This window comes from Bos mutus, chromosome 1 (genome assembly GCF_027580195.1).
Source record: "Bos mutus isolate GX-2022 chromosome 1, NWIPB_WYAK_1.1, whole genome shotgun sequence".
In the NCBI taxonomy this organism is placed as follows: Eukaryota; Metazoa; Chordata; class Mammalia; order Artiodactyla; family Bovidae; genus Bos; species Bos mutus.
The window spans coordinates 95,922,147-95,950,041 of record NC_091617.1 but is presented as its reverse complement, the minus strand read 5'-3'; the positions used below and the strand labels follow the sequence as shown (position 1 = coordinate 95,950,041).

The following is a 27,895-nucleotide window of genomic DNA, read 5'->3' as shown; positions in this document are numbered from 1 at the left end:
GGTACAAAAGGTCCTTTACTCAAAAAACAGATTCCTGGGGAAGGCACATCAAAAGAACAGGGGAGAGGATAAAATGTTTTGATTTTTCGAGTCTATTTACTGTCCAGTTGATTCTGCTGCTTAGGCCTTTGATCGTGCTACCAAGTAATTATTTATTTCTATGGTTGATAAAATGAGTACTGTATATTTATTTATCATTAATTGCAGTTTGAAATCACTTTAAAAAAAGATCCGTCATTTTGGCTTTTAAAATTGGTTTCTTCTCGCTAGACATGAGCCAAGTGCCCAGAGCTGACCACATTGCTCACTCTCAAGACTGTCCAGTCTTCCACACTAAGCCGGGCCTTGTGACTATTCTCGAGGTTAGAAAACCTATCCCCCAGTCTCGCAGATGCTGTTCTCCCCCGACTGGCTCTGCACAGAACATCATTATCTTTGCTGAGCTTCTGTCTCTATGGCAATAACAGATGGGAAGTGCTGCGGAATTATTCATGTTCTGGAAAGGAGGCAGTCAAGAAGGAGGGGAAGGTGCGGGGTGCGAGAGGGGGCACGACCTGGGAGCGCGGCGATGGGGGTGGGAGGAATGGAACTTGGATGTGCAGGGAATGAGAGGCTTGTAAGCCTCGGGTAGGCCCGTTGGGAGGAAAAGAGAAAAAAAAAAAAATCTACGAGCACAGAAGTATTCCCAGTCGGCTGGCTCCAAATGTGGATCCCATGAGTGACCTCGAAGCAGTAAAACCAGAAGAAATTGGACGAAAATGCATCAAAAGGGGCGGGGGCGGGGGGGAGGAGGACAAAGCCAAATCTTCTGAATTCGGTGCACTGAGATCTGGGGTACTATTTCAGTTCCTAATTTTGCGGTGGGGTGGAAAAAAGGGGTTTTTCTTGGTGTTTCGAAATATGACGGAGCAGCTCGGCAGAGTTCAATATGCTAATCGACCACAGAAGAACACCGACCAGGGAGACGACTCTGTTCGGCCCCGAGGGTCACAGCCGAAAGCGCTTCGGTCATCGCTTTCCTCGTCTCACCTCCTGTTCGCCTCCAAAACAAAATCCCAAACTCCTCAGGAAACACTGTAGAAGCATGTAATTTCTAGCTCCCTTTTGGAACCGAGAGTAGCAGTCTGGTGAGGGGGTGGGGGGAGGGAGGCTGAGAAGTAGAGACAAAAATGTTTTCTCTCGGTTTTGCCAGAACTTCTGCCAGCCCTCCAGCCCGGGCCGATGGCGGAGGAGGTCAGCCCAGGGAAGGCGTCTGGGCGGAGGCCGCCCAGGCAAGGCGGGGGCCGCCAGGGTAGGGTGGGGCGGAGCGCAGCGCAGCGCAGCGCCGGCAGCTGGCGGGGCGGCCCTCGGGCGGGAGGCCCCGCGGAGGCGGGGGGCAGCCCCCGCGCGCTGGGCCCACACGGGGGCCGCGGCTGGGCGGCCGCCACCCGGCTGCCTCCGGGGCGGGGCGGCCCAGCTGCGGCCCCGCGGGGGGAGGGTCGCCTGTGCCTGACCTCGGGCCGCGGCGCTCGGCCAGGCGGGCCTTGCCTCCGCCCAGCCGGCTGCTGGGGTCGCGCACAGTGCACCGCGCGGTCGCCCTGCCCCCCTCTCTCCGTGTCGCGCGGCGGCCGAGCGACCAGGGCGCCCCCGGGTCTGGCCCGTCTCCACGGAGCAGCGGGTGGGGCGGGGGCGGGGCGGTGGCGGCCCCAGACAGCCGGCTAGGCGACTCGAGGAAGGAAGGAGGGAGGGCGGCGGTGGGGGTGGGGCGGGGAGGGAACATCCTGTCTGCGCCGGGTGCACCGCAGACAGCGCCGCGCGCCAGCCGCCCAGACGGCGAGCGGGGCCAGGAGCGCCGGGCGCGCGCCTGGGGGGAGGGGCGCGCGCGCCAGACGACGGGCCGGGGGAGCCCTAGGGAGCCACTATAGGGCAGACGGCGCGCGCGTCCCCGAGGGGCTAGGAGCCGCGAGGCGGCAGCGGCGGGCTTGCGCGCGCGGTGCCGCCGCTGGCTCAGTTCTCCTCTCCTCCCCTCCCCCCACTGCCGCCCTCGCTCTCCCCCGGGCGGCCGGAGACGGCGGCGGCGTCTGCGGGAAGCCGTGTGTCTCCGCAGTGACGTGGGCGGGCCGAGGGCTCGGTGACGTCAGAGGGCTGTGTGTAGCGATGTGTGTGGGGTTCGGAGCGGCGCCGGCACAGCCAAGGGGAGCGGGCGAGCGGCGGCGGCGGCGGCGGCGGCGGCGGCGGGCACAGGTGCGGCCTCGGCTTGCGGGGCGGGGGGGACGCAGAGGTAGGCTAGGGGCGCGCGGCTCCCGGGGCGCCCGAAGGCGGCGCCGGGCGTCAAGGGGAGTTAACAAAGCTCGTCGGGCTTCCTCGGGTGCGGAGGCCGTAGTCGGGGGTCCGGATGCTGGGTCCCGGGTGGGGTCGGGGCCACGGAGGGGGCGCGGGCCGGGTGTCCTACAGCGGATGATGCCTCGCTTATCCCGAGTGATGGGCGCCGGCAGTGGCCGGGTGCTGCACTTGACTGGACCCGTCGGGACCCCGAACCCTGGACGCCCGTCACTGTCCCCTTCCGCCCCCCGCCCGCCGCCCGTCTGCGCTCCGCGGGGATGCCCCGGGCTCGACCCGGTAGGTCGGCGCTCAGCGACTGGGAGGTCCCGGCTCGTCGCCCCTCCCGCCCGCTGACCCCTCTCTCCTCTGCCCTGGGCAGACGAGGGGAGGTGCAGCCTTAGGGGTGCTCGGGTAACACCCGAGAACTTCCCGGGGAGAGGGTGCGCGGGGGATTTCCACAGTCCTGCCTGCGGCCCCCTTAGCGGGGCGGTGTTGAGAGGGCACCGGGGTGTTCCGAGACTGCGGGGGGGGCGGGGTTTGGGGAGTCCTTTTCCTCCACTTCCCACTACCCGCTTGCAAGCCTGAGGCGTCCCGGGTCCCTTGCCGTCCTCTCCCCGCCTCCGCCTTGGGTTTAAGGTGGGTGAGTGGCTTTGCGTGGGCCGAGGATTTCAGGGTTTGAGGGCTCCCCATTCTAAGTCATGCCTCCTGCCCTCTTCCTTGGCCTGCGTAGGCTGAGGTGTTCCTGTGGTGGGCGAAAGTCAGTACGTTGGCTAGTGGCCTTGGTACTTAACCCTTTGGGTCTGTTTTAAGGTAAATTGCTGGGAGTTTGGCTAGCAAAAATTTCTGTTTACTAGATTTTTTTTGGATTTTCTCTCAAGAAGGAAGTGGAAGAAGAATCTTTGCTTTTTCCCTCTTCCTCCATTTGCATTCTTTGTGAGGTCTGTCTGCCTTGTGCTTTTTGTCCCGGATTAGTCTTATTCAAGGATGGAGATTCCCAGGAGTGGAGTCTATAGCTTTTGGCTTCCATTAAGCAAATTCACTAACCTTTTAAAGGGAAAGCTAATTTTTGCCTATAGCTATTCCAGAAAAATAACGTACACTGACTAGATTAATTATGCACTTAAGATTGTGACTTGTGTGTGGTAGATGTGTTATAACTGGTGTTTGATTTTTAGATGAAACTGGTGGGTTTTTTTGTTTGTTTTTTAATTAAGAGATGGAATAATAGGTTATTTTAGTTAAAATAGATTATTTTAATTAAAATTGCATAATTGAGAAAAAACCTCTAGTACTGAGTTTTGGGTGAGATGATCCGTTTAAGGTTTTTCCTTTTCTGGGTTGGAGTAAACCTCTCCCGTTTGAGGGATATTATTGCTCCCTTTACTCATTTGCCAAATTGCTTTCCGATTTAAATGAAGGTACTTCTAATTAACTGGTGTTAGATTGACAGAAATCACTCAAGTGTTACCTTTGGTAAAGTGAACTCAGTTTAAGATTAAGAAACTAGTTTCAAACTGACCCTTTGGCCTCTGGAACAAATTCAAATGTAACTCTTCCCCAACCCCCTTCTCTTCCAGATTAATTAAAAGAAGAATGAACAGTAATCCTTGAAGATAACTGGGCAGATTTTTCTTTAGGTTTCATTTTTAATACAGAAGTTCAAGTGGAGTCAGAGTCTCTTGTTACTGGTGTGAGGGTTTATTCAAGCCTTCATTTTGTTCACACAGACCAACAGATCATCATTTTTAGAGAAGATATCCACCCCTCCCCCCCTTTTTTGGTATCCTTGGTGCCAAATACTAAATTTGGGTGCATAATTTTGACACAAGTGATTTTTGACACAAGCATAAACTTTTTGGGTGTTGTGCCTAAAACTAAACCAAACTGTTGCACTGAGCATGGACATCTTGAATTGAGAGAACTGGTAACTTGATTTTAGTACATATACCTGAACATTAAAAAAAACAAAAAGGTTTCCTTGGAGGTGTGCCTCTTAAAATTATTTTCTTTGTTATTAGACATAATTTTTTTTATAGCACTGGCAGTACTTATACTGAAGTATTAGCAGAACCAAACAAAGTTGCAAAATCTATTGAGTAGTGTAGGGATCTCTCTATGGAAATTTAAATTTTCTTTGAGAATAAGTTACCATAAGTATTGGTATTCATCAATTCTCTCTCTTAAAATAAGCAACTAAATAATAATGCAAATTTCAGACTTACTTGTTTAACACAATAGTTTTTAGCAATGGAAAACCTACAGACGAATTTTTCCTTGGTTCAGAGCTTAAATAAAAAATTGAATGGGATGGAAGATGATGGCAGCCCTCCAGTGAAAAAGATGATGACAGACATTCATGCAAATGGAAAAATGATGATAAACAAGTTGCCAGCAGTAAAGAAGGAACACTTGGATGATTATGAAACACCAATGGAAACCGACGAAGAGCATGTCAAGAGGACCTGCGCCTCTGTGCCTGAACCTTTACATTTAAATCCTAGTTTGAAACATACTTTGGCACAATTCCATTTAAGTAGTCAGAGTTCTTTGGGTGGACCAGCAGCGTTTTCTGCTCGGTATTCCCAAGAAAGCATGTCACCTACGGTATTTCTGCCTCTTCCATCTCCTCAGATTCTTCCTGGTCCACTGCTCATCCCTTCTGATAGCTCCACAGAACTCACCCAGACTATGTTGGAAGGGGAGTCTATTTCTTGTTTTCAGGTTGGAGGAGAAAAGAGACTCTGTTTGCCCCAAGTCCTAAATTCTGTTCTCCGAGAATTTTCACTCCAACAAATAAATACAGTGTGTGATGAATTGTACATCTATTGCTCAAGATGTACATCAGACCAGCTTCATATCTTAAAGGTCCTGGGAATACTTCCATTCAATGCCCCATCCTGTGGGCTGATCACATTAACCGATGCACAAAGACTATGTAACGCTTTATTGCGGCCGCGCACCTTTCCTCAAAATGGTAGTATACTACCTGCAAAAAACTCATTGGCCCAGCTGAAGGAAACTGGCAGTGCCTTTGAAGTGGAACATGAATGCTTGGGCAAATGTCAGGGTTTATTTGCACCCCAATTTTATGTTCAGCCAGATGCTCCATGTATTCAGTGTCTGGAGTGCTGTGGAATGTTTGCACCCCAGACGTTTGTGATGCATTCTCACAGATCACCGGACAAAAGGACTTGCCACTGGGGCTTTGAATCAGCCAAATGGCATTGCTATCTTCATGTGAACCAAAAATACTTGGGGACACCTGAAGAAAAGAAACTGAAGATAATTTTAGAAGAAATGAAGGAGAAATTTAGCATGAGGAATGGGAAGAGGACTCAATCCAAGGCAAGTTTTTTTTTTTTTTTTTAAGTAGGAATTTTGAACACTGGTAATAGTGTACTTTGAAATTGTATATTTAGAATCTAACTTAAAGTATTACTGCTCATTCAACAACAGCAAAAACTATTGATCTGTATAAGATGTTTGTATTACACATTTTAGGCTGTAAAGTGCTTCCTGTGTGTGTTCTCATTTGATGTTCCAAACAACCTGCTGAGAGAAATGGGATTATTCCCATTTTACAGATAAAGAGAATGAGGCTCAGAGATCAAGTGACTTTCCCAACGTTATATAAGCAGGGAGTGGAGGATTTGGGGCTTTTTTCTTGAGTCCGCTTTCTTTTTCACACATTTTGCCTTTTGATGACTGAATCAGTTGTTTTCTTAGGACTCTTAATTTACACTTTGGTCTTATCTCCATTTGCAAATGGTGTATTGCTAGCCAAAACAATTCTGGTAATGGGCTCCAAACAGCATTTTTCAGAGGTATATTTAGGATTTCTGACATTGTTTCTGTAATTGAATATTCAGACTTCATCAATATTGGTAACAAATGCAAAAGACAGATTGATCTGAAGACTTTGTGATTCTAGTCTCCAAGATTTTTTTAAAGAGGAATAATTTAAAAATTTATGACAGCTAGAATAAAGATTATTCTAGATTAAATAAACATGAATATAAAAACAACCAGCAAAGAGATTTTAAAGTTATTATTTTCTCACTGCGTTATTTGATAGGCTAAATGAGTATCTTCATTCCAAGAGTTTGAATACCTGGCTAATAAGATTTAGGCTATTAAATATTCAGTGTGTGGATCTGGTTTTAAAATATTTTCCTACTTGAATAAAATCAGTATAATAGCTAACACTGTTAATACGTACCAAGCATTGTTCTTGAATAGTTTTACATACATGATTTTATTTTATTGGTACCACAAAAAAGGTGGCTGTATTTCATGGTAAAAATCTAATCTTTCCACTGTTAATTAGCTTTTTATTCCTTCAAATAGTCTATCTTTTCTCGTTCACAGAAGAAATGAATGAAGTGTACTAAATGACTGAAGGTTATTTATAGTGAGACTAGAGCTTAGACAAGAACCCAAGGTTGAGTGTCCTGTGCTTCAATAGGGTGTCTTTCCCTTTTGGGAAATTTAGTTTTCCCAATAGGGACATTTAGTTACAATGTAGTTCTAAGACAGTGATTTGTTTCAGAAGCCCAGTGAAGATACTTTCAGACTTGAATTCAGGGTAGTTTGCTCCTTGCTGAATCCAAAGCATCAGTACTTTGAAATTCCTCGCCTGTGGCTACTAGATAAGTTTATATTGTTCTGGTGCCATTATTAACTGATTTTAAAGCATAGTTAACCTCAAGCCAGTTCTCACGTTGTTGGACTTGCTTACAACTGGCCTGGTCAGAAGCTGAAGATTGTGCTTATTACAATTGTCTATATTCTCAAAATGTGGAATGCCCCCCCTTAATATTTATGGTATTTTGCCCTAACCTAACTAGAACTCTTATATGTCCATAGGTGGCCACATTGTTTGCCAGATGTTCTTGGTCTGATCTTGATTGCTCTGACATAAGCATTTTGGGGATAAATTGCTTTGCCTAATGTTCTTGCTCTGTGTTTGTGAGAAAAAAATACCTGAGAACCATGATAAAGGTTAAAAAAAAAAAGGTGATGAATTTACTTAACTGAAACTGAATGTGCTAGGGTTTGGTTAAAATTGAAACCGTCCTTCATCTGGATGTAGTCCTTTTATTGTATCAGAATTTATTAATTTGAATTCAGTTTTTATTTGGGGAAGATGTGAGTTTTTTTGCCATCTTTTTACTATGTTATTTTTTGCAGTATTTGCTACAGTGTTTTTGGCATATTTTGGTATTTTTTCTAATTTAATGTGAATTTTAAGCAATTTAAGAGAATTTAAGAAAATTTTCAATAATCAAACCTTTCAGAAAGAAGTTTGGGGGGAGTTCATGTATAGTAATGTGTGCTTGCCACTTCACATTTTGGAAATACGTTCCTCAAAACATGTTAAAGTAGTTCTTTTTTGAAGTTCAGATGAGAGACCAGTCCCAGATGGGTTGCATGCTCCTGGCTGTGTAACTGATAAGACGGTAGAATCGGGAATTGAATGCAGGTCTTCTGACTTGAAGTCTAGAAATTTTCACTACTTTTCCCTAAAGCACACTCCATAGCAGAAACTGAATTTTGAGAAACATTAACTTTTCTTGTCAACTTACCTTCGTATAATGGTTCTTAAGCTCTCTACTAACTTTTATATAGACTCAGACTAAGGTATTTTACTGGGAAGGGAGTAAGGAGAAGGTCCTTTGACTGGGGAACATTTTTCATTATCTTCTATGAGTCATTGAATTGGTTGCCCAACAAACCAAATAGATCCAGAGGAAGTTCATTTTAAAAAGTCAAAATAGACTTTTTTTAAAAAAATTAAAGAATAACCTACCGTATAGCTCAAGGAACTCTGCTCAATGTTAAGTAGCAGTCGGGATGGGAGGAGAGTTTGTGGGAGAAAGGATACATGTATATGTATGCCTGAGTCCCTTTGCCACCAACTTGAAACTATCAAAACATTGTTAATCAGTTATGCTCCAATACAAAACAAAAAGTTTAAAATGCTTAAAAAATTAAAGAATATACTAAATATATTAAGTTCTTATCTAAAGGGCTTTAGGTTTAATCTGAACACTAATATAATTGGGTATGTTTAGCTAAAGAGCAGTTTTCTTGCTTTTAAAAAAACCCCCTCGAACTCAGTAGGCAATTGTTTGAAATGTAGCAACTGTTAAATTATTTCTAAGGATGAAAGTTATATTAGTAATGGTTACCAAACTATTTGCATAACTATACTGACTTTGCATAGTTAGGACTTAGATGAGAGAAATAAGTGGGATATGGTCAGTGTTCTAAGTGGAGACCTGACTATTCTTTGCAGACACCAAAGATAACAGTATTTTGAACTCTTTCTTAGGTCACCACAAGAAATAATACTTGATATTAGATCTGCCTAGCTTGCTTTGCAAAGTGGTGTTATAAAAACTAAACTACCTCTTCATATCATTTGAGTTTTTTATGTTTTTATTATAAAAATGATTATAGTATTTTACAGTGTGCAAATATATGCAAGAATATAATTTTTCCAAGCTTGGATTCTTTTCCAAGCTTCCAGTGTTATTTGATCTAATTCTGATTTTGTTGAGTCTTATGTTTCTATCTGGAAAAAGGTTTGCCAAGCAAACTGATCATTTGTAAATAAAATTTGAAGAGTAATGTTTACTTTGGATTATTTTCAAGCACATTAGAAAAACCTATTTGTAGTCAATTGATAAGATCTTTATAGGTGATTCTTTCCTGTTAGAGCATGTGGCCAACAATCTCCAGATCACTAAGTAAAGATGATTTATGCCCTTATTTTTTTTTTTTAGGAGTTAAAATTTAGATTTCTAGCATTTAGACTTGACTGTAAAATAGTATAGTGTTTATTCCTACTTAGGGAAAAGGCCCTATGAATTATCTGTGATGCGAATAGATTACTTAAAGATATCAACTTAGAAGTTTTCCTTTTAAAGTCTATTCAACATTTCACTTTTAGTATTGCATTTTTCTTACAGTTCATTTCTGTAGAGGTCATTTGGAATAATAATACTACAAAAACTTTCTCCCCTCTTGTAAGCTATTTTTGAGAGTTACTTTTGTTTAGGAAGTGTGTTTCTTAGTACAAACCTGAATGAGGGAAGGAAATACACTAGAGAGGATGGGTAACTATAAGAGTTGTGTTGGGACAAAATATGTAATATGTAAAATACTAATTGTGATAGATTTGATGGTAATTTGTTACATCAGAGGCGTAGTTTGCATTTTATGATTAGCATAAATTTTTATCAAGTGGTGGTAAGCTCAGAATCAAATGAAGTATTTGTGCTCATAGAAGGGACCAGTATGAATATTTTTGTCTGACTTTCTAAAATTAACAACTATCTTAATGGGTTTAGAGACTCTAAATTCTGGGTTTTCCCAGAATTTAGTCTAGTGCTTGGCATGTCAGTTACTCAGGGAAAAGGAAACTTTTTTAAACTGAACAAATTTTTAAGAGACAACCCTGTATTTTAGAATAATTGGGATTTTTTTATTTTGAAAAATGATGGTTTAACCCTTAATAAACATATAATTTGCAAGTAAACTATTGAATAAGACAACTGATCAAATGAGGGAGTGGATGTAAAAGTATTTTTGAAGAGTCTAGAAACATAGGATGATACTTCAAACTATGATTGAAATATTTACTAATATGTAATTTTGGATTTTTCCTTTCCCCACTTTTCTTGATTTTTCTAGAAGTATCTGAAGATATTTCTAAGTAAGATAACTGAGTATTGGGCTCAAATGTATCTCACATTAATTGTTTGTACACAGTAATTATATTAGTTGGATATTTGTTTACTTACCAAAATGAAGTTTGCAAGAAGAAAGTATAAAACAAGTTTGTTATAAAATATGTTATAGGGACATTTCAGTGGAATCATTAGAATGGCTTTGGGAATAGTGCCCCCTTATGGTTTAGAAATATAGTCTGTTCATTTTTATCATTAAAAAATGGTAGAACTTTTAAAAATGTTAATATTTTTAAAAAGGCTTCTGCTAAAAAAACTTTATCCTTTTGGTCTGAGAAATGTTGAAAAACTTCAAGGAAATCAAGTCTCCTTAAAAACTTTGAAGAAAAGGGATAGGCCTGAATCAGTGCATAGTCAGCCAATAGTGTTCTTGTAGCTATGCATATGTTATAATTTATGCCAGTTGAGAATAAGGAGGAAAGCAAGAATTGGATAATTTTAATGCCTTTAGAATTCTGAAAGCAGAACATATGGAGCCAGGACTCAGTTTGATCAAGTAAAGAGGTAAAATTAGTGTGGGAATATATATTTTGTCCATGTGTAAAATTTTGCTCTTTTGAGGTTTCATGTATGTTACATGTACATTAAAGTAATGTAAGGATTTTATTTGACTACAAGAAACCTAAAGAATATATAATTAAACCTTAACCATTTTTAAGGGTGTGGTTTAGTTCCATCACTAAATACAGTATAGCCCCATGTTAGGCAGAAAGAGTATTGAATAGGACAGATGTAAGTTAGTTTCCCTGGAGGGGGCCATGATGGCCCATTCCAGTATTCTTGCTTAGAGAATCCTGTGAATGCAGGAGCCTGGTGCACTATACTCCATGGGGTTGCGAAGAGTTGGCCATGACTGATGTGAATGAGCACACACACACACAGTTAGTTTAAAACTCATTTTGATTCTGAAACTTAGAAATGGGTCACAGAAGTGTGTGTGTAAAGACTAGCTGGAGGCTCCCTGGGCCAGGAATGCATCCTGTAGTTTCTAAATGTAGAAGGTGGTAGATGCTTAACAAAGGTTTGGATAAGACTGAATGAAAAGTCTTACTAGCCGTAGAAAGCTACCAGTGATTTTCAAGGAGGAAAACAGTTTAGTTTTAAAGCAATATAGCATTTTGTTTTTATTTGTGGTATTGAATTTATTTTACGGTTTCAAATAACCTTAAAAGTGTGTATTTTGAGTATCTTTGGGGACAAAGAATACAAAAATTAAACTTCACTAAAAATCACTTTGGTACATAAAAATAAGGCTTTTACTCCTTTTTGAAAAGGTTTTTTGGTGTGATTATGGAAGCACTATAGGCCCATTATAGTACATCCTAAAAAAAGTGCAAAGAAGAAAACAGAATTTTCTCATCATTTTACCATGGAGTGATAACCACCATGGGAATTTATTCCTTTATATCTGTAATGCTTTGTATTACAGATCTGTGCAAAATTATCTGTAGAGTGCGCTTGTTAATTTAGGACTAATTGTTGAAATAATACATTTGGATAAACTGTAGAACTTGCACTTAGAGCAGCAGTCATCAAATTGCAGTTTTTCATCTATATACCCTTTCCCATCTGGGGTTCTCTGAGGAGAATTAAGCCCTTTAGAAAGATTGTATATAGTACTGTTCTAAGTACTTTGGAGAGAAGTTAATTTAATGCATACAATGGGGACTTTGCAGAATTTAGGCTTGTCTCTTGAGAACCTCAGTTGAGAAGGATGGGGGGATGTAAAGGAAGTCAATTTAGTGGGTCATCACCACTTTAAAAATACATGAAATAGAGTAAAATTTTAAAAGTGCATTCTATTGCACATAATAAAATAGTTTACATTTTGATGTTAATTTACATTATATGAAGGTCAAAATAATCTCAGTTTTTTAAAAGCATATATCCTGAAATGGGATAGAAAAGCAAAGCCTTACATTTACATAGATTAACTTTTGACACATAGTTTAGTTAAAGGATGTATGTGACACGTAAATTTTCAAATAATTGCAATATTAAGTGAACTAGACACCATAGAATGCCACTGTAAAGAAGTTAATTTTTTTTAAGTCCCAGAAATTAACACGATTTTTATCAGTTTGTTCAGATAGAAAAGGAAGTGATGTTATACTACTGATTTTTACATGTCTTTGTTTCCATGAAGGATTTAAATGATAATTGCACATAAGAATGTGAGCCTTTGCTTTTCCTGTGCGAGTTTTTAAGCACTTTAAACCTAAAATTGGCTTTATGAGGTAGATGACACAATTTTGTAGTGTTGAGTAGCAGGAGACATTGCTGATTGCTGATTGCTGCTTGTTGTGGTTGTTAGTTGCTAAGTTGTGTCTGATTCTTTGGGATTCTGTGGACTTGCCAGGCTCCTCTGTTCATGGGATTTCCCAGGTGTGGGTTGCAATTTCCTTCTGCTGGGGATCTTCCCCTTCCAGGGATCAAACCCACGTCTCCTGCATTGGCAGGCGAATTCTTTACCACTGAGCCACTGGGGAAGCCCATGATTTCCTGCAGATCATCTTTGATAAGTTAGTGGAAGTTCTTAGATCATATTGTTACAGGTTTGTATCAGGTTGATTAATAATTATAATTAATCATTACAGTGATTACTTTTACAGTGAAATGAGGCACAAAACTAAGCCTTAAAATGCTACCTTGTAACACTATTCCTATTTCAGTTGTTGAAACACTCATTCACAACATGTTGAAAGTATTGAGGAAACCTTATCCTATTCTGAGAGATTCCATTTCTTTCAGTAAGAGTATGTTGGCAGCTGTCTGATAGGGTGGTAGGGTGTCTAGTGTCCTGAAATCATTTATGGACCACTTGAATGTCTTAGTATTATACATAATGAACTTGGTAGGGACATTTGCTTTATACCTAAGGAGTTATTGCTTAACAGTGTGTTCAGTCATGTATTTACTAAGGTTGCTAACAATTTATGTTTGGCTGTATAAAATAATGTGTATTTAATATGCATTATATTTTATTTAATGGAAGCACACCATTATAGGTGTGAAATATGGGTATAGACTATGAAATAGGTATAGACTATGAAATTTACCAATCTACCAGTCCTTCATACATATACTGACTTATAAATACCAAAATGTAAAAATTAATTTTTGTCTTCCTAAATTCTATTTTAAAAAATTCTTTTCCCATATAGTAAAAAAATTTAATCCAGATTTTTTGAGGGGAACTTTTAAAATCCCATCAATACTTTGAGATATTGTCTTGATTACTTCAGTTCATCAATGTTTGTCATTAGGATTTAATTAAAGATCACAATATTAATCTGCCACTATAATTAGAAACTAAGAGTGCCACCTAAAATCAGATGTCACTATTGAAGATAAGTCTGGGAGTTTTAAAGGGTTTTTGTCTTATTTGTCTATATATTTTTTTAGTGCAAATTGGAATGTATATGTACTAACGGTGCTGAGTGGATGAAATTGCTTTTGTTACTACAAAGTGATGACAGAAATACTTATTGGTCTTTTTGTAAATGAAACCAGATTTTCTATATTATTTGTCATTGTGAGACTAATAAGCATTGTACCGAAATACAGTAGTTCTTTTATCAGGAAACCTGATTATTAAAAGGTCATGTATACATAACACAGTTAAGTTGAAACTTAGAGAAACTTTGTGTAAAACATTTTCTAATATTTACTTATTTAAAATTAATTCTTCTACTATACATTTTAGACTTGTTTAAATTTTGCTTTCTTAGACGTATTTGTTGTTTTATGACTTAGAGAAAGAACTTTAGGAATGAAATCATGCCTGAAATTTTTCTTATGTGTTTCAGATGAGGATGCCATCTGTTCATTTTGTGGTAGATAATGATGGGGAAGTTGAATGATAAAAGTATTTTAAAATGTTAAGGCTCTAACTTGAGCTACTAAGTGATCTATTTCTTTTCTTTGCCAAATAATGTAATGTAGTCTGTTTTAGTGTTTAATTACTTGAAGGGAATAAATTACCCTCATATTGAAAGGTAAAAGAAAAGGCAATAGCTGTATCTTGGTGTTTCATTTTTATTCCTGATCAGTAGTAGCATTACTGCTGTGCCATTTAATTATACTGTTATTTTTTTGACGACCTAATTTGTATGTTGCCACAAATGCAGAATAGATGAGAAAATCTGGCATGACTGTGAATGTTCTGTTGTGTTCTTTTCTTAATTGTTTTTAACATGCAGTTAGGATAATTTGTTGTAAATGTGTTTATGGCTTACCACAGAATATTAGGTAAAATTAACTCCCAACATTTTATCATGGTTAGTGTTGTGCATTTCCCCATCATTTATATTATTTAATTTGTAAATCGGATCTCTAAAAATGCACCCAGAGACAGTTGAGATTCTTCAACACTTCATGGAATAAAGGGGTATTAGTAAATGTGAAAGGGACTAGTAGCAGAGTAACCTTAAAGGGGGCCACCCTGGGAATTTAATGAGCTACACTGTCATTCAGAATTCATTCAACGAATATTTATTGAGTCTCTACTGCATTGCCAGGCGTGGTGCTAGGTACTGAAAATACGAAAGTAATTAAGACAGTCCTTGACCTCAAGCTGCTACTTAAGCAGAGGCCAGATAACCACTCATCAGGAGTCTTGTATAGGAAATTCAAACATTTGCTAGAGGACTGCACTAGATGATCTTTAAGGTAGGTTTTTTTAAGAACCCCCTCCTCTGGGTCTCTCTTCGTGGGTAGGTACAAGAATAGGAAACAAAGGTCAGAAACGAGAGAGGGATGGGTGTTTAAATAGAAACGAATGTGCTAACAGTTATTTAAGGTGGCATTTGAAGTTTAGAGATATCATAAAAGCAAAACTATACTGAGTGTGGATTATGAATAAAAAAGTAAAACTTATACAAACTTATCAAGCTATAGAATTTTGAAATGAACATGATCAAAATTGAGTCAGATGTGAAGTCAAGATCTTTGGCTGAAGAAGTTTAGAATTTGTTATTCTGAAGATTTAAAATCCAGCTATCCATAATAGTAAAAACTTTTAAATATAAATATCAATTTTAATAGTTTTAATTAAAAAAATCTGGAAACTGTTGATTTCTTGGGCAGTAGTACATCCAGGATGTCTCAGATATAAAACTGATGTAAAGTGGAGCTTTCTTTAATTTCTAAATAATGAATTTAACAAATGACCTCTAAAAAGGAATTTCTCATTTATTTTGAGCTGATCTTATATTTCATTGATTTGTTAGAATGAGCTTTTTGTTCATTAACACCTCTTTCATTACAGTGTTAGGGTGAAAAATGTTCTGCCTAAATGAGTTTTCTAGATAATGAAACTACTCTTCTCAGCACTGTGTCTTTTTTAAAAACTTTAACCTTTTTTAAAATCTAAAATGCCAAATACTTTTCAGTCTTTCTAAGTGTATGTATGAATATGTATATATATGGTATACTACTTAGGAGTATAAATATTGACTATAACTATGTCATATTGACTCAAGACTTCTTAAACATTAGACACTCTGTTGGAATAAGGATAGGGAACAGTTGAGATATATTATTTTTCCTAGCCTGTGTATGAGAAAGCCCTCTGATTGTCTTGCTTTTTGAATCAGTTTTTGTGTTTGTGTCTTGTAATTCTTCTCTCTCTTTAGGCTGTCAGCTGGCACCTGGCATCTATCATTTAGTATTTCTGTTGCCATTAGTCAGTTCCCCTTCTAATTTATGGTAGAACTAAGCTATAGGCTGAGAAATTATGTAAACAAATGATTGTTGTATTTTATAAATAAGCAGTTGATTTTGCCCCAGATCCTGAACTTCTTTAGAACACTTGACCAGGATTGTGAAGTTTTAAAACAAATTCTACTCTGTATATAGAGTCTAGAGGCCCTCACTCAATGCTCACCTCTTAAATCCTTTCAAAATATTATTCTTTTCCCTATAATCTTATGGCCTTGTTAGTCTTTTAAATTCTTTGCCCAATAATTCTTAACAAAATGTTGATCTCCCAATATGTGTATGTAGGGGGAGGGGAGACGTGTAAAACAAACCAAATGAGGAAGTTAGTAACCACAGGTTATTTATTTTTTCTCAGTTTCTGAGCCTCAGTTTTCTGATCTGTAAAGTGGAGATAATTGTACCTAACTTAATAAGCTATTTGTTAGAATTCAGCAGGATATAAAGTTCTTATCATGAACTTTGAGGTAGCCAGTTACCCTCTCCTTTTCCTTTATTTACAAGTACAAGGCTAAAAAGAGCTTTTCCTATTTATGATAAAATGTGGTTTACTGATAAGTGTTAGCAGACAAAGTGGTTTCGAAATTTGGCAAAGTATTGCTGTAGGATGTTATCTAATGTAGTATGCTAAGAAATACTGTACATTTGCAGAGTACTGTTATTTAAAATGGATTTTTAACACAGATTCCATAAGTATGATATTTGATGAAATCATTTCTGGTAGTCCATGTTAATACACATGCTGAAGCTGTTCTTGTGATGAGGTAGTTAATGTCTCTTTGAGTTTTAAGTGACTAGACCTGGTATTTTAAAGAAAGACTGCCCTATTCAAAGATGATTCTTGAATTACATAATTCTTTACTAGTCAGTGTTCTCCAGAGGCAGCCTACAGCTCTGTCGAATACACACCTAAGATTAACCATCATATCTTCCTTCAATAAACTTTTCCACTTCTACATTTTCTACAGATAGATACACCACCAGGAATGGAATTGCAGTCATGGTATCCAGTTATAAAACAGGAAGGTGATCATGTCTCTCAGACACATTCATTTTTACATCCCAGGTGAGTGGGTATTAGCGCGTTCGTTCCTTCATTCAACATCTATACAGCAGATGCTTTTCTAGGCTCTGGGAATTCGTTATATCATTTTAGGGTGGGTTTTTTTTTTTTTTTTTTTTTTTTGCTAATCCAGGGAATGAGTTCAGATAGGTTGAATATTTGAATTAACTTTTTTTGTATGTTTCTATGTTTTTTCCTGGAAATATGTTATTTCCTTTTTGCCCTAAAGTGGAAAAAATGAAAGTTTAAAAATTTTCCTTACTTCCCTTCAAGAGGTAAACCAACTCTCCAAGAGTGTGGTGTACAACTTTGATTTTTTTAAAATGAACCTTTTTTTGAACTTAGAGGTTTTCATAGTAGCCACACCCCTCAAAATCAATGTTCATATTTTCAATAAAGATACACCTTAGATTATAAACTTTTTATTTAAAAAAACCTAGACTTTTATCTGCTGCTGTACACATTTATCTCCTCAAGCACAGTGATGGAGAATCTCAATCTTACATTTATATAGTTCCTTCTATTCCTTTTACATTTGAAATAAGCTTTGGAGCAGTATTAAACCTGTCCGTTTTTTTTGCAGGATACTGAGTTTTCACCCTCAGAATTCATGTAATTGGTCTAGAGGGACAATATAGATGTCCTGTACAAAGAAAATGTAATATAAGAGGATATTATTTAGAACTTAGAGGATGAAGTGTTAGGTCACTTAAATGGTTGCATCTTTTGGTTAAAGGTTAAGCAGATTATAGTTAATCATATGGTACTTAAATATCTAGCTCAAATTTGTTCCATAGGTCTCTCAGATAATCTCTTGCACAATTTTATGTGAGCTTTGAGCAAAATTGGTATTGGTGGTTATCCCTTTGATCTTAGTTTTGCTTGATTTTATTATTGCTGTTTTATCAAATTAAGTAGGAAATATCAAACTATTTTCAGAAGATTGCGTGGTGGAGTCTGATCCAAGGAGGATAGCCCAGTAGCTGGGCATTGTTGAGAACACTGATTGTTTTCTTGAAAAGAGAGAAGGGCCCTGGGAGCTTTGGGGCTGCAGTGAATCAGGCCATAGCCATGCAGTGTGGCCTGAATCAGCCTCACTATAGCAGAGCAAGGGCTCCTTGCTTTGGAGGGGTGGCACACAGGGAAATGGTCCTCCGAAGTACCATGTAGTTTGTTTTCTTTGGGCATAAACATTACCTACTCAGGGTTGTTGAACTGCTGTGTAAAGTACTTCATGGTTTTAGTTCTCATGAGGTTTTGAGGGAAGGAAAACTGATTTTCTTTTCAGTGAGTATCTTTTTATTGTTTAGAAACTGCTTTTTGCAAAATAACAGAAATATCCTCATAATTTTGCTCTTTGTGCCTCAACTACTTACTGACATTTTCAAGAATTCTTTTCTAAGACCCTTATTTTCTAAATTGTTGCATTATCTGTTTTGGTTAAAAAAATTGTTTAGCTATAGAAATTGATGTTAATATATTTTTACCTAAATGTAATATGTATCTTATTTTGCCATTCTTTGTTTTCAGCTACTACTTATACATGTGTGATAAAGTGGTTGCACCAAACGTGTCACTTACTTCAGCTGTACCCCAGCCTAAAGAGGTCACAAAGACAGAGGCAAGCAAATCTATACCAAGACAGTCAGAGAAGCCTCACAGTAGTGGGAAACATCAAAAAATAGTGTCTTATCCAGATGTCTCACTGGAGGAACAGGAGAAAATGGATCTAAAAGCAAGTAAAGAATTATATAGCCACTTAGGTAAGGATTCAGAAATTACCTTTTTAAAATCATGTCCCTAATCATATTTATTCAGCATTTTCAAAAAGAGGGTTTCTTTTAATAAGAGAATTTTCCGAATAATTGAAGCTTATATCTTAAAAAAAAAACAAAACAAAACACCTTTCAAAACTCTGAAGTCTGGGAAGATCCCAGGTGCCGGGGAATAGCTAAGCCCATGTGCCACAGCTGTTGAGCGTGTGCTCTAGATCCCAGGAACTGCAGCTGCTGAAGCCCGCCCGCCCTGTAGCCTGTGCTCTGCAAGAAGAGAAACTACAGCAATGAGAAGCCTGCACACTGCAATGAAGAGTAGCCCCCACTTGCTTCAACTAGAGAAAAGCCCATCTAGCAACGAAGAGCCAGCACAATAGGTAGCCAAAAATAGATTAATAAAATTATCTTAAAAAAATATATGATAATCTGTAAAAATATTGAATCAATTATGTTGTACACCTGGAACTAACATGATACTGTTAATCAACTGCTTCAATTAAAAAGAGAAAGAAGTGTACTAAGTGTAGTTAGGTATAGGACTCAGAGACATTAAGTTGTGGAATAAACAAGGATTGAAAATGAATAGCTGTGGGAGCCAGGCAGATGGCATAAATGCAGAATGCTGGCTGGACATTTAAAAAAAAGCTGCATAGTTACAGTGCCTTTTAAAATATGGTGGACCAAACAAGATATGTCTGCTCACTTGCTGCCTGTGTTACCCTCTCTGTAGCTACAGAGTTTTGCCTACAGCTTAAGCAAATGTAACAATTCTTTCAGCTTTCTCAGAGCAATGGAAGAATCCTTGTTATGTAATTGTTTTCATAGATAGTTGCGATTCTTTGGGGGGAGTTTTTACTTTAATTTTGAGATTTTCCTTGGATTTAACTATGGCAAAGAATAATTAGTAACATACATTTATAGCATGTTTATATTATATTTCCTAAAGTATTCTAGAGGCTTTAAAAAAATTGTTGAGGTGTAATTCATATACCATAAAATTTATCCTTTTAGATTGTACAATTGAGTGGTTTTTAGTAAATTCACAAAGTTGTATAATGATCACAATTAATTTCAGAACATTTCATCAACCTTAAATCCTGTAATCCAGAAGTTAGTCTTCACTCTCCCCTTTTACCAGCCTCTAATCTGTTTTCTGTTTTTATGGATTTGCCTGTTCTGGACATTTCATATAAAATGATTGTACAGCATGTGGCCTTCTGTTGCCTGGCTTCTTCCACTAAGGATGTTTCCTCAGTAGATGTTATAGCATGTATTATTAGCACTTCTTCCCTGTTTATGGCTTAGTAACTTTCTGTTGTGTGGATGGATAAGACCCTGTTTTGTTTATCCATGTGGACATATCCAAATATCCAGCTGATGGACATTTGGATGTGTCCACATTTGGCTGTTACGACTAATGCTACTATGAACACTTAAGCACAAGTTTTAATGTGAACATATGTTTTTATTTCTCTTGGCTATATATTTAGGAGTGGAATTGCTGGGTCATATGGTAACTCTATGTTTAATATCTTGAGGGACTGCCAAACTGTTTTTCAAAGCAACCATACCATTTTCCGGAGAAGGCAATGGCACCCCACTCCAGTACTCTTGCCTGGAAAATCCCATGGATGGAGGAGCCTGGTAGGCTACAGTCCATGGGGTCACGAAGAGTCGGACACGACTGAGCAACTTCACTTTCACTTTTCACTTTCATGCATTGGAGAAGGAAATGGCAACCCATTCCAGTGTTCTTGCCTGAAGAATCCCAGGGACAGGGGGAGCCTGGTGGGCCGCCGTCTATGGGGTCGCACAGAGTCGGACACAACTGAAGTGACTTAGCAGTATACCATTTTCATTTCTAGCAGCAGTCTCTGAGGTTTCCAGTTTCTGCACACCTTTGCCAACAGTTGTCATTGTTTGTCTTTTGATGAGAGCCATCCTTGTGGTTGTGAAGTGGTATCTCATAGTTTTCATTTGCAATTCTCCAAGTTGACTGATGGTACTGAATATCTTTTCATGTTTTTATTGGACACTGCAAATCTTTCTCTTTTTACTTATTTGGCTGTGCCAGGTCGTAGCCGCAGCACATAGGTAGGGTCTTTAGTTGCGTGTGCACTCTCAGTTGCAGCGTGTGGACTCTAGTCCTCTGACCAGCGATGGAATCCAGGTCGCCTGCATTAGGAGTGCAGAGTCTTAGCCACTGGGCCACCAGGAAGTCCAAAGATTGCAAATCTTTGGAGAAGAACCGTTGAGATCCTTTGCTGTTTTTAAGTTGGGTTGTCTCTTTATTGTTGTAAGAGTTACGCGTACATTCTGGGTACTAGAGCCTTACCAGTTAGAGGATTTGCCATTGTGTCAGTTGTCTTTTCACTTTCTTGGTAGTGTCCTTTGAAACACAGAAGTTTTAAATTCAGATGAAGTCCAATTTGTTCCTTCTTTGGTTGCTTACTTTGGTCATCCACTTTTAATTAATTTTTATGTAAAATGTGAAGTTCAACCTCAATTGTATATAGATACAGTTGTCCCAACAGGGTTGAAAAAGCTACTATTACTCATTGAATTGTTTTGGCACCTTTGTTAAAAACCAGTTGCCTGTAAAAGTATACGTTTATTTCTGGACCCAGTCTTTATGTCCGTACTACACATGGTTTTGATTTCTGTAGCTTCATAACAAGCTTTGCAATTGGAGATTGTGAGTCTTCCAACTTTGTTTTTCTTTTTCAAGATTACTTTGGCTATTTTGGTTTCCTTTTATTTCCATATGAGTTTTAGAATCAGTTTGCCAAATTCTGCCACATAGCCAGGTGAGATTTTGATAGGGTCTGCATTGAAAAAGTAGAATCAGTTTGAGACTACCATTTATTGTAGTCTGTTTGGGCTGCTATAACAAAAATAACATGACTGGGTAGCTTATACCATAGACACTTACCCTTTCACTGTTCTAGAGGCTGGGGAGTCTTAAGATCAAGGCACTAGTGGATTTGGTCTGGCAGGGGTTTGCCTCCTGGTCTTCTCATTATGTACCCAAATTGTGGGAGAGCGCTCTGGAGTCTCTTTTATAAGGGCATAAATCCCATCATGGGGTCTCTACCCTTATGAGCTAATTATCTCCGAAAGGTTTCATTTCCTAATACCATCACATTGGGGGTTAGGATTTCAGCATAGGAATTTTGGAGATCACTGACTTCCAGATCATGATATCGTCTTAATATTAAGTCTTCCAATCCATGAACATAGGATTCCTTTCCATTTATTTAGGTCTTTTATTTCTTTCAATAGTATTTTATAGTTTCTGTTGTATAAGTTTTATACTACTATTGTTAAGTTTATTCCTAAGTATCTTTATTTTTTTATTTTGTTTATAAATGAAATTGTTTTCTTAATTTCATTTATGGATCATTCTAGTGACTTTTGACAGAGTGGTGTTTATACTTTGTTACTTCTTTTTTACCTTGGAAGATCCATCAGTCTCGAATAATTCTACCAGCAAAAAGAAACCTGAGTCTACCACTTGCAGCTTAGCCAGAGACACAAGCAAGTCAGGAACTGACTGTGATGTTGCAGCTTCATCTCCACTTCTTGTCAAAGACGTCACTTGTGAGGACGATAAGGGAAAAATCATGGAAGAAGTAGTGAGAACTTATGTAAAACAACAGGAAAAATTGAACTCAATTTTACAGAAGAAGCAACAACTTCAGATGGTAAAATTGTTATTTAAATGATAGTCCATTGTGAAAAAATACTTTTGCATATTCTTCAAGATGAGATGCTATAAATGTATTTAACATTGTTCAGTTTTATACTTATAAGAAATATGAATATACTTTTAAATTTTTAGAGAAAATAGTTTTCAAGATAACTACTTACGTATAGAATTAATATGACACCTCAGTTTTGTAATAGATACTTTTTGTCCTGTTTTTTTCCTGAATTGAAAGGTTTAATGTGATAGAAATAAAGTAAAAATTACATTGTGACTCTTTAAATTACAGGAAGTTGAAATGTTGAGTAGTTCAAAAGCTATGAAGGAACTTACTGAAGAACAGCAGAATTTACAGAAAGAGCTTGAATCTTTGCAGAATGAACATGCTCAAAGAATGGAAGAATTTTATGTTGAACAGAAAGACTTAGAGAAAAAACTAGAGCAGGTAATGAAGCAAAAATGTACCTGTGACTCAAATTTAGAAAAAGATAAAGAGGCTGAATATGCAGCACAGGTAAGAATTACACAGTTTGTATAGTGTTGCCTTTTCAATGTGGAAATTGAAGCTGTTACTTTAATTTTATTACAGAAATTACTTTTTGTTAAACTTGTTTCATTTAGGCTAGACTTTGAAATAGATAATTCTGTTAAACACAATTTTATGCTATATCATTCAAGATGATTGTTTTGATCTTGGTTGTTGCATTACTTTACATTTTTATTGGATTTCTGTAGTTTAGTTGTCCTAATTGCTAATCTCTAGCTATCTGAGTATCAGTGTTATCATAATGTAATACATGGGCTTTCAAATCAATGGCTTAACAAACGTAAACTGTTGCCTACTATGTTCACAAGCCCTGGGGCAAAAGTGCACAGTAGCTCACAACTTGGGAAAGATGAACAAGTAACTCCTAATCTGAGCATGCTGTGGTAAAAGGTATACTGAGGTGTAAGGCATAATGAAAGTGTTCTGAGTGTTCAGTTCCCTTGACCTTTGTTTTGCCCTCATTTTAAGGTCATGTCAAAGTCAGATTAATAGTATTGGATATTCAAGAGATTATACTATGCGTGAAATAGTTCATTTTTGCAAAAAGTGAATTGAAAGTAGGTCTTTGCCATGATGTGAGAAGTAAAGGAAAACCAAAACTGAATGAAAAACTGACACAATCTTCTGAATCACACAGCTGGCAGAACTGAGACAGAGACTGGACCATGCTGAGGCTGATAGGCAAGAGCTCCAAGACGAACTCAGACAGGAACGGGAGGCAAGACAGAAGTTAGAGATGATGATAAAAGAGCTAAAGCTGCAAATTTTGAAATCATCAAAGACTGCTAAAGAATAGAAACCTTCAAAGAAATCCATCTGTGTGTTCCCAACAGGGTTTATTTTTATTTGTTTACTTTGGTAAATGAATTCTGAACAATTTAGCTGCATGAAATAACTAGGCATTCTATCCATTTGTAGATCAGAGAAAGTGAAGAGATTATATATTAGTATATAAATTTTTACATTTTCCAAACGAATGAAAATGTATGTTTCTTTGTACTTTTCTTTTCAACCAGCTTCAAACCAATACTTTGCAATTTCAACTATTAGATATGATGCCTATATTTCTAATGCAGTTTAACAATTGCATACTTTTTAAAAGCTGCATTGTGTGATGGAAAATAGTTTTGATCAATTTTGTTATCCATATTTTAGACTCAATTTTAGATACAATGATGGCTTCATATTTCATATATAGAGCTACTCAAGGAGTTGTCCATTTTTTTCATTAACTCAATCTCCTTTCTAAGTTGAAAGTATACTCATTATTATAATCAAAATTTTTTTTGTTTCGTCTTGTGGCATGAATTTCCATCAGTTCCTTTCTATTTAATGTCTCCTAAGAGACATTTTGTCAGTAGAGGAATTTCATTGATGAGGTTATAGCACACCCCAAGGGAAAAGATAACATGCTTTCTTATATACTGCTGCTAAACTCAAGAAGCAGTTATAATTAGATTTTCTGTTTAAATGTGGTTATATTTAGAGAAAATTTTTTATGCAGCAACTTTAGAAGAGGGAATAAAATGTCGTAATTTTTGAACTTTTGTTTATGTTGTTAATAGTGTTGTGAAAATATTAATGTACTTGAGAAAAACTGATCCCATTGATGTACATCGGTTTCTATACAATCCATAATCCTCCTGTACAGTTTTTTATGTAGTTGTGGGTCGTACTGAAATTTATATAATGGATTTGTTTTCCTTTAAATTGTAAGATATTAAACACTTTGAAGGTTATTTTGGACTTTTGTATGTTTAAATGTTAAGTCTTACCAAATGTGCATGAATGGACCATTTTCAATTATTATTTAATATCAAAATCAGGAATTTACAGTCAACTAGTAGTGTATGATAGGTTAATATAGGGAAGTTTACTTATCTGCTACTAAGAGATTTTTAGATAGTTTTTAGAAGACAGAAATTCCATAGTTTGGGGAGGGACAACTTCTTTCTGCACTTTTTTTTTTTTTTTTGCACAGAAAAGTCTATCATTAATGGCAAATTTCATGTTAGTTAATTCTTGGCTTAAAAGATACTGGGTAAAATTCTTAGTATGCATTTTTTAAAAGAAAGTTTCCTGAAGCTACCATTAATTGACATTGTTATCTCATGAATTTAATTTTTATATTCTTGTGTATGGTACTATATGAAATTACTTGAGAGCTAAATTTATTTTATAAATAAATCAGCTAAAGTTGAGGTTATTTACTCTTCCCATAATAGACAATAGATGCTTGGTATAGAACTTCAAAAGTAAGTAGGTTATCATTTAACCAGTTATTTTCATATTTTGCTTAATGGTACTTACATAGCCTAAAAGAATTTTTGTACTTCCCAAAGTATAGTTTCTTTACTAGAATATCATCTAAATGTGTATTTTCTATTTTCCATTTAAGTTTTACTGTGTTAACCCTGCAGTTTAATTGGTTGATCCTTGGAATCTCCTTAAGGAAGAACACATGTTAAAATGACATACAGGAATAAATATTAAAAATGACATATGCTTCTAATACTTTTTATTTGCCTTTATCTGGAGAAAGAAAAACACAAAGAAATTTATGACACAGTTTCGTTTTAGTTGTGGATTAGTTGCATCACAGCTAAGGTTTTTGGGAGGTAAAACTCAAGCCTGTATAATTTATTTTTCTATTTCACTCAAAATCTACTTATGTTACTTAGTTAAAATGATAAGCTATTGAAGTTTCAAGTCAAAACATCTAAAATAATTTGTTTAGTCATTAAAATATGTTTTTAAAAATTCTAAGCAATGCTTAATCACCTTTAAATTGTCTTAAGCTCTTAATTTATTAGCTTTGAATAAAGAACTATTTTTTCTAGTCCTTCACATAAGGGAAACTTGCCACATGAAATTGTATAGTCTTCATTTTTCAGAAGATACATTAATGTGCCATCAGTTTCTAACTTCTTTGAAAATAGTGTTTTTTTTTTTAAGCCAATTGTAAATAGTATGCCTATTCTAGATAAAAGTAATTTTAAGTTAAACTGTACAACATAGCTTGAAAGTATAGAGACTTTGTAATACTTTACAAGTGGCCTCTGCTAAAAATATCTTATCCATATAATTATTCTTCTATTCTTTGCATGCCCATTTTGTGTGTTGGTTGTTAGCTTAAAGTTTGTTTTAATGTTAACTTTTGGGTGCCAGCTCATCAGGCAAGAATATTTTCCCTCAGACGTCATAATATTTTTCTTTTTAGGAAAAATATAAAAATACTTTCAAAAGCTGTGTTAAAGGAATGACATATCACAAGTGCTAGAGCATCTTTAAAAGGAAGAAAAGATAGAATATTAGTTGACTGGGTGATGAATGATGTTAAATTTGAATAATGATAGTTTCTGTATTCTAAACTTGATGAGAAAAAGGTACCAAGTCTATTGTAAAACCTGCTGTCATTGAGGAAGCTCTGAACAACCCTGGTTTCACAAATAACACTTTGAAAGAATTTGACCAATAATGTAAGTTTGGCTTGTGCTTTAGTTTTGTAAGGCATACTTTTTTGCTTCAATTTCTGTGTCCAGGAGAGTTTGGATGTTTAATGGTTCTTGAGCTAATTTTATAATATATTTAATATATTACCAGTTGAGATATATAAAATTTGTACATATTGAATTAAAAACCAGTTGCTAAAGTAGGTGTAATAGACTGAGTACAGTGATACCTGCAGGTTGGTTACCCATATGTTCTAGAAGTCATGACAGAACAACCAATTCATTTACACATCTTTGGTTTCTGTTTGAAGGAAAGTAAAATGATAAACTTGAGCAATATAATACATGCTCAAAGTTATTTCCCTATATGAGTAGTAAAGCTGGTGCTGAAGATTTTTGATCAGTTTCTAAAATTTTCTACTCAATGACTCATGTTTTGATTGCTTAGGAAAAAATCCTTACTTTTATTTGCTCTTATGCATTTAATCCACACGACAGCATATTACAGATTAATAGAATGAAAAGTTGTGCTCATACTGTACATTTATTTCTGTGCTTAAAACTACTTGTTAGTTTTTATTGAAGCTGCCAGCAATAAGGGACACATTACTGCTGTATTATACATTGTGAGATTGAATAAACAGCTTAAATTTTTTTCCTGGCGTAAGACACTTAAGCATTTCCATTATTGGAAGGAATTTGTATGGGTATTCTATATTTCATCTTGTTTAAAAGGACAGTCTTTTTTTTTTTTTTGTAAAATCCATTTTAAACTACATAATGCAATTTGGAGCCTGTTTTTTTTTAGTGATAGTAGTAAATGTTTTATATAGTGCTACTGTGTTTGAATTAAAGAGAACAAATGTAAAAACTGAAATTAAAAAATTAGGCCTAGAAAACAAAATAGTGTATTAAGTTAGTTGAATGTAAAAGAAATTTATAAGATTTTTTTCCTATAGATACCTCACTTGAAAATAAAGCACAGCATACTTAAAGTAGTTATAGTTTAAAAAAAAAATCCTACTAAAAGAATTACTAAATCTTGAACAACTCTTGGGGAGAATTGTAGTTTGGGAGAAATAAAATATACTTGCTTTTAACCATCCTGTTAGAAGTATTTATTTATCCTGATAATTTTAAGCCAACACAGTAGTCTTAAATTATTTCTGAATTTCTAATCTGTGAAAGCAGTAAATGAAAGATCTGTCGTGCAACTGTTGAAACAAATTGTTGACTACATTGACCATAATTCAATTTAAAATCTTGCCAATGATGTACAGTTTTATGGGTAAAATTGCTGTGGTTGGTTGCATTACATGACACACAAAACTGTCCTCTACCTCACGTGAAATAAGTATTTTATATGGTTTTACTATAAAACAAGACTCATCTATCTGGTCACTTAGTTTACAAATTTTGAATTATATTTATTGAAACATGACATACTGTGCTCTTAGCTTATACCTCAATTGTATTTTGTGCTGTTTTCCATTTTCATGCCTTGTAAATAACTTGTATAGATTGTGGATCAAATTCCAAATAAAAACTTTTAATGCCAGTGAAATTGATTTAAGCCTTC

At 37.0% G+C, this 27,895-nt stretch overlaps 1 protein-coding gene across 3 annotated transcripts; it reads left to right on the top strand.

The window, feature by feature from the left end:
- The first annotated feature begins 1,965 nt into the window (after window positions 1-1,965).
- Window positions 1,966-27,895, top strand: SKIL (SKI like proto-oncogene). Of its 3 annotated transcripts, none has more exons than XM_070373356.1 (7): window positions 1,966-2,223; window positions 3,879-5,646; window positions 16,742-16,839; window positions 18,367-18,599; window positions 22,074-22,315; window positions 22,607-22,762; window positions 23,502-27,895. In XM_070373356.1, the coding sequence occupies exons 2-7, from the start codon at window positions 4,549-4,551 to the stop codon at window positions 23,658-23,660; spliced, it is 1,986 nt and encodes a 661-aa protein (XP_070229457.1). In that variant the 5' UTR covers window positions 1,966-2,223; window positions 3,879-4,548; the 3' UTR covers window positions 23,661-27,895. The 3 variants fall into 3 exon arrangements, with proteins under 3 accessions (XP_070229457.1, XP_070229444.1, XP_070229452.1); XM_070373343.1 differs by having other exon boundaries at window positions 1,987-2,223; window positions 22,607-22,831; XM_070373351.1 differs by lacking the exon at window positions 1,966-2,223 and adding an exon at window positions 2,344-2,598 and having other exon boundaries at window positions 22,607-22,831.

Bases quoted from the DNA above. Each gene is read 5' to 3' on its own strand.
- SKIL (XM_070373343.1), top strand. From the start codon at position 4,549: ATGGAAAACCTACAGACGAATTTTTCCTTGGTTCAGAGCTTAAATAAA. The intron at 22,316-22,606 runs GTAAAATTGTTA...TTTAAATTACAG, and splicing joins AGAAGCAACAACTTCAGATG to GAAGTTGAAATGTTGAGTAG. The intron at 22,832-23,501 runs GTAAGAATTACA...TGAATCACACAG, and splicing joins AGGCTGAATATGCAGCACAG to CTGGCAGAACTGAGACAGAG.